Source organism: Erythrolamprus reginae, chromosome 1 (genome assembly GCF_031021105.1).
Source record: "Erythrolamprus reginae isolate rEryReg1 chromosome 1, rEryReg1.hap1, whole genome shotgun sequence".
NCBI lineage: Eukaryota > Metazoa > Chordata > Lepidosauria > Squamata > Dipsadidae > Erythrolamprus > Erythrolamprus reginae.
In genome coordinates, this window is record NC_091950.1 from 296,110,617 (window position 1) to 296,116,616 (window position 6,000).

Genomic DNA, 6,000 nt, shown 5'->3' on the forward strand with positions numbered 1-6,000 from the left:
TTTAATACAGCTTTGCTTACCCATTGTCAGCATAGCTCGTAGGACAATCATATGGAGATTAAAAGTAGTTGGAATAACCAACCCAACTGCAAAACAAATATTGGCCAGATGAAAAACCAGGTGATGGACCTCTCTCCAATTTTCACATACAGTTTCATTCAAAGGCACAGAGGTGGCATTTCTGAAGTCCAGGCCGGAGCCCAATGGGGCTATGGTAATTGAACTGGCTTCAATGAAGTTCATCTTGAACTAGCCTGTTAAAAAGAAACATAGGTTGCATTTGTAGCGTGACTGAATATTCATCTTTTTGCAGGAAGATTGAACGGGGACACATCCCAAGAGCTTGAAAAGTTATACACGGAACATGTTGAATGTTCACTTAATATATTTTTTTTTAAAAGAAAAGCAGTCCTTGTATTTATCAGAATTAACTCAATCACGATGAACTGTATGCTCTTATCTACGTCATTTTGCATACATAAAGTGTGTTCAACAAAGTAATGGATATAGCCTTGGCACTCAAGTAACTGTTAGCAGAGAATACTTAAAATAAAGTTAGAGTTCTGCTTATCTCTTCCACACCTATCCAACCGCCATGTAGCTGTGACAGGAAGCAGAACTACTAAATATAGGACCTAATGCAATGCTGAATAGAAGATAAGTAGCAAGAGAGTACACAATATTTTAACAGCCAAGTTTTAAGGGCCACAAAAAATTATTTAGTTTTTAAATATAATTGTAGATTATACATTTGGCTCTTCAGAAAACTGTACGTCTATTTTATTTTACTTGCATTTATTTGTTTTGTCAAGCATGTATAAGGTAGTAGATATACATATATACAAGATTATGAATACATGAAATGGATATGAATAAATGGGGTCCTTAGGACAGGGCTGGTAGGCAGGTTGGTACACTTATGGGTGGCCCTTAAAGACCTCTTAGAAATGGGATGAGTTCAAGAGTAGACAGTCTAAGGTTAAAGTTATAGGGGTTTGGGGAAGAAACCACTGAGTCAGGTAACACATTCAAGGCATTGACCACTCTGTTGTAGAAGTCGCATTTTCTGCAATCGAATTTGGTGTGGTTTACCTTGAATTTGTAACTACTGTGTGCTCGTGTATTGTTGTGGTTGAAACTGAAGTAGTCATTGACAGGTAGAACATGAATACCTAGTCCATGATGTATGACCTAGTCAAAATTTAGGTATTTTTTCTGTATGCAATAAATTTGAGTGATTCTCTCAACAGTTCTTTAGTTTGTGCATCCACACACATGTGTAAGTGATTTTTTCTCAAGCTATGCTGGATATTCTAGCAGAATGCAACATATCTGCTGTCTGCATTTCATCTTGTTAATTTTTGATACATAATGCAGTTTGAAGGTTTATGATGGACAACAACTTCAGCTGGAAAAATGTATGAACTTCATAACAATTCATTGAGTGTCGAAAACATTCTGCAAAGGCAATGACCATAGGCTGAGGGTAGAAGATATATTTAACCCTTTTCTACTTGCGTATGTGATATTTTCAAACAGAAACTAAAAAAGAGTAATTTTAATAGAGTAAATGGCTTACAGAAGAAAGTTAAACTTACTCAATGAAGCTGCTAGACCAGTGATGGTGAACCTACGGCGCATGTGCCTCAGATGGCATGCGGAGCCATATCTGAGGGCATGCAAGGCGTTGCCCTATGTCAGCTCCAGCATACATGTGCCTGCTGGCCAGCTGGTTTTTGGGCTTCTTTTTGGCCTTCAGGAAAGTCTCCTGGAACCTGGGGACAGTGAAAAATGGCCCAACGGCCCAATCAGAAGTTCATTTCCAAACTTCCGGTTGGCCCGTGGGGCCATTTTTGACCATCCCCAGGGTTGAGGAGGCTTTCCTGAACTCTGTAGAAGGTGAAAAACAGCCTAATAGGGTTACCGGAAGTCCGGAAGCTTCAGTGAGGCCTGCGCACATGTGCAGGGGGAGCATAGGGGGATTATGTGCATGCAGAAGAGCAGCACATATGCAAAGGCATTGCATTATGGGCGTAGGTATATGCATACACGCTATCTCGCAAACACTTACGTTTTTGGCACCCGAGCAAAAAAAGGTTTGCCATCTATGCTAGACAATTGCAAAATTCTCTGAGAATATTATAAAGGAAGAACCAATAACCTCAGAAGTCATTCCACACACATACTGTTCGCTTCAGCTTCAGCCCTTATGTTCAGAAAAAAGAAATAAACACAGCATGACTTACTTCACACTATGTCATGATACTAAACCATCATACGGCATTGACTGAACCAGATATTTAAAACCAGGCAGTAATAATTGATTTACGTTGGGTGCCTTAAATATATTTGCTACATGCAAGTAGATGTTTTATTTTAAGGTGTTGCTCTGGAACTGAAGCAAAAAAAGAGAGAGATAATAAGTGAGCTTCTAAGTATCATGAAATATTGATCTCCAACTTCACAGATATACAGGGAGTTAAAAAAATATCCACTGGATATCCTAATCTGTTTTATATCAGTGGGATCTTGGTTGTTCAAAGCAAATGTCCATATGAAGAACTCAATAATTTTATACTAAAAAGAAAATCTGCATTTTACCCCTTTTTTGACATATGACAACACTGTCCAAGATTTTGCTAAAATTGTGTGGTATGTAGGCATTTAATATGCATTTTAATGTATGTTTGGTTAAAAAAAGATTTAGTGTATCTGTGTGTATGTGTGCATTTTGAAGTTAGCATGCATTTTTTTTGACAATGCTTTCAGGAGGAGGTTGCCATTGCCTTGTGACCCAAGGTCACCTTCTTACATGCCTAAAGCAGGACTACAGTCTCTCAGGCACAGCCTGGTGCTCTAACCATCATGCCAAAACAGCTCTCTCAAATGTATTATTTTACAATATTCATTCTAGACCCTAGGCAAAGGAATATTACTTGAAATATACAGTATATACACTATTAAACATAGTACATTTTCTTGCTATTAAATTTGGTATTTCAAACACATTGCCCACGTGAGCAACGAAACAGATAAAAGGGAAAGACATCCCATTTCTCTTAAGACAGCAACTTCAGGCATCTTGGAAGGGGAGACTCTAATTGGAAGGGATGGGATCATACCTGGCCATAACTAGACCGCCAATTTATTGCAAGTTTTCATCACATTGCACGCACACACACAAAACATACACAATATTCAAGCCTCTCCCAACATGGGTGGAGATTGTATAATAAGGCTGTACTTCTTCTCCCTCTCAGAAAATGATTTTGGCTTTGAAGTAACAAGGCGGCTTGTGCTGAGCAATGAGGACTAGTTGTCTGCACATTATAAATTTAATAAACAAACAAGCCAAACTTGGGCAAGGTTTTGATTAGCTTTGCCTTCTGTTTCAGGTACCAAGACTCATCAAAGATGAGGGATACCTGACCATGCTCACCCTCTCTCTTCTTCCAAAGGGCGATTCAAAACAATGAGGACAGCATTATTATATTACTTTTTGCAATTACACTCTCACCCGTGGGATGACAAGGGGATGCTAGTGCATCTCAGGTTTAAAAGCAGGTGAGAACCCTAAGAATCCTCTGTAATGTGCTTTGGGGTCCTTTTTGAATGAAGCAGCTGTTGTTGTTGGTTTCAGCTCCGTCAAACTGAAGTCCAGTCACAACTCCAGGCACCCAACGGGTTGTTAACGCGAGTCTCTGCAGGTCTTTCTCCAAGTCTCCACGTGGGAATCCAAACCAGGACGGTACAGAGGGCAGGTGCCAAGAGTACCGCTAAGGCAGGAGATAGGCAGGACTGGAGGCACCCAAGCGGGCGAGGCTATCGAAGTGTCAGGCTCTGGGAAGCGGCGCGCCCAAAGTTAAAGACTCCAAGTAGCCCAAACTAATTCACCCGGACTAGATTTGCACCTGAACCTTACTCCCACTCCCTCCCCCCAACTCCACTGCCTAAGGACGGCTCGTGAGTAAACCGGGTTGCGGAAAATGTCGCCCAGCCCCGTGCGTCTTTCCCAGCCGCCTCAACTCTGCCAATCAAAACTGATCAGCCCCTCACAGCTTCTTCTAGTCGCCCTGGAACCTTCTCCTACCTGCTTCGTTCCTCCTAGTCCCAGTCTTACCTGCGTCCGCGTCGCCGCAACCAAGGCGCCTTCTCCGGAGTTTCTACTGTTATACTCAAAGGTGGCTGCCAGCACCGGCTCGCTCCTTACCGGGAGCGCCCTGGGGCTCCGCTGCGCCTGCTAGAGGAGCCTGAGGGAAGCGTGCTCGCCCTCCGTCGAGCGGAGGTTTTGACTAAAATAGGCATCAAGCAGTCGGCCGCGGTAAGTTGCGGGCGGCGCTAGCTCGCTCCCTGAGGTTGCAGCCCTCAGAAACCAACGGCGTGAGGAGAACGCGCAGGCGCTTTTTTTGGGATACGCTTTTGCTCTTCCTGGCCCACCCGAGTAAAAGTTCTTGGGACTTGCTAGTCCGTCTGAGGCGGGGAAGTGCTTGGTGATCGCCAGTCGCCGCGTTTAGCTATTCCGAATGTCACGACAGCTCAAAAGCGGGAGGGGGAGGGAATTAGGTGCAAAGGAACAGTATCAGGGCTCTGCGAACTTCCTTCCAAATTATTGGGGAAAGAAAATCGCTTCTGTTTTAGCTTGTGATTAAAAGTCACCCCGCTGCTGCTCTTTGAAGCAGCTGCCTAGATAGAATTTAAGGGCCTCCAATTTAAGGATTCAGTCTGAAGAAGCTTCTCCAACGTTTAACTTTTTACAAAATAATAATAATAATAATATTATTATTATTATTATTATTATTATTATTATTATTATTATTATTATTATGTCAATACAACACAGCAAACTTGGGCGCTTCCCAAGCACCTTATGTGTGCCTTTTGCAATTGACGGATGAAAATGTTGTCAATATCGATGGTTTTCAAATGTCCGCTGAGATCCTTTGGCACTGCGCCCAGCGTGCCAAGTACCACTGGGACCACTTTCACTGACTTATGCCAGAGTTGTTGCAGCTCGATTTTTAGATCTTTGTACAGTATTTCACTAATTTCTCTAGCTGCTTCTCCTCAATTCTGCTGTCCCCTGGGATTGCGATGTCGATGATCCATACATTCTTTTTCTCCACAATCAGGATGTCTGGTGTGTTATGCTTCACAATTTAGTCAGTCTGAAGTTGGAAATCCCACAGTAGTTTTGCTTGCTCATTTTCGACCACTTTTTTGTGCTTATGATCCCACCTCTTCTTTGCCACTGGTAGATAGTTCTGGCACAAGTTCCAGCTTCTGTTTTAGCTTGCCATTACAAGTCACCCCGCTACTGCTCTTTGAAGCTGCTGCCTAGAATTTAAGGGGCCCCAATTTAAGGATTCACAGCCTGAAGGAGCTTCTCCAACATCTAACTTTAAAAATATTATTATTATTATTATTATTATTATTATTATTATTATCATCATCATCATCATCATCATCATCATCATCATCAATACAACACAGCATCACTATGCTGGATTTCATATTTCATTACCAGTCGGGCGCTTCCCAAGCACCTAGGACTGTGTGATGATCCCAGTAAAGTGGGATTTTGTCATATTTGATTGTTTTCAAGTGTCCGCTGAGATCCTTTGGCACTGTGCCCAGCGTGCCAAGCACCACTGGATCCACTTTCACTGGCTTATGCCAGAGTCGTTGCAGCTCGATTTTCAGATCTTCATATTTTGCAAATTTCTCAAATGATAATGATGATGATGATTATTATTATATGTTATTGTTATTATTTTATCTCTTTTATTCATTAAACATGAAACTCAGGCAACTGAACATTTAAGAATGTATCACATGTACCATTGACTGGTGGTAATGGTTGATATGACTTGCTGCCAGCATCCTAGGTATCAACCAAGTACGTATCTTCTTAAAATATACAATGTTTCAAGTAGAACAGTTTTTTGCAGTTCTGCTGATGTTATTGCAGGAAGCTGCAATTTGTTGATATATTTTATAAAA

The 6,000-nt window shown here is 41.6% G+C and overlaps 1 protein-coding gene across 3 annotated transcripts in view; it reads right to left on the bottom strand.

Moving 5' to 3' along the window:
• POPDC1 (popeye domain cAMP effector 1) overlaps positions 1-4,360 on the bottom strand; it is a 29,172-nt gene extending 24,812 nt beyond the window's left edge. The window contains exons 1-2 of one of the 3 annotated variants that reach the window (XM_070733282.1): positions 4,121-4,204; positions 21-254 (exon numbers count right to left, since the gene is read on the bottom strand). In XM_070733282.1, the coding sequence (XP_070589383.1) occupies positions 21-243 (223 nt within the window). In that variant the 5' untranslated portion in view covers positions 244-254; positions 4,121-4,204. Of the gene's footprint in view, positions 1-20; positions 255-1,598; positions 1,651-4,120 lie in introns of those variants that run through there. The other 2 variants (XM_070733280.1, XM_070733281.1) reach the window with 2 other exon arrangements.
• Between the last annotated feature and the right edge of the window lie 1,640 nt (positions 4,361-6,000).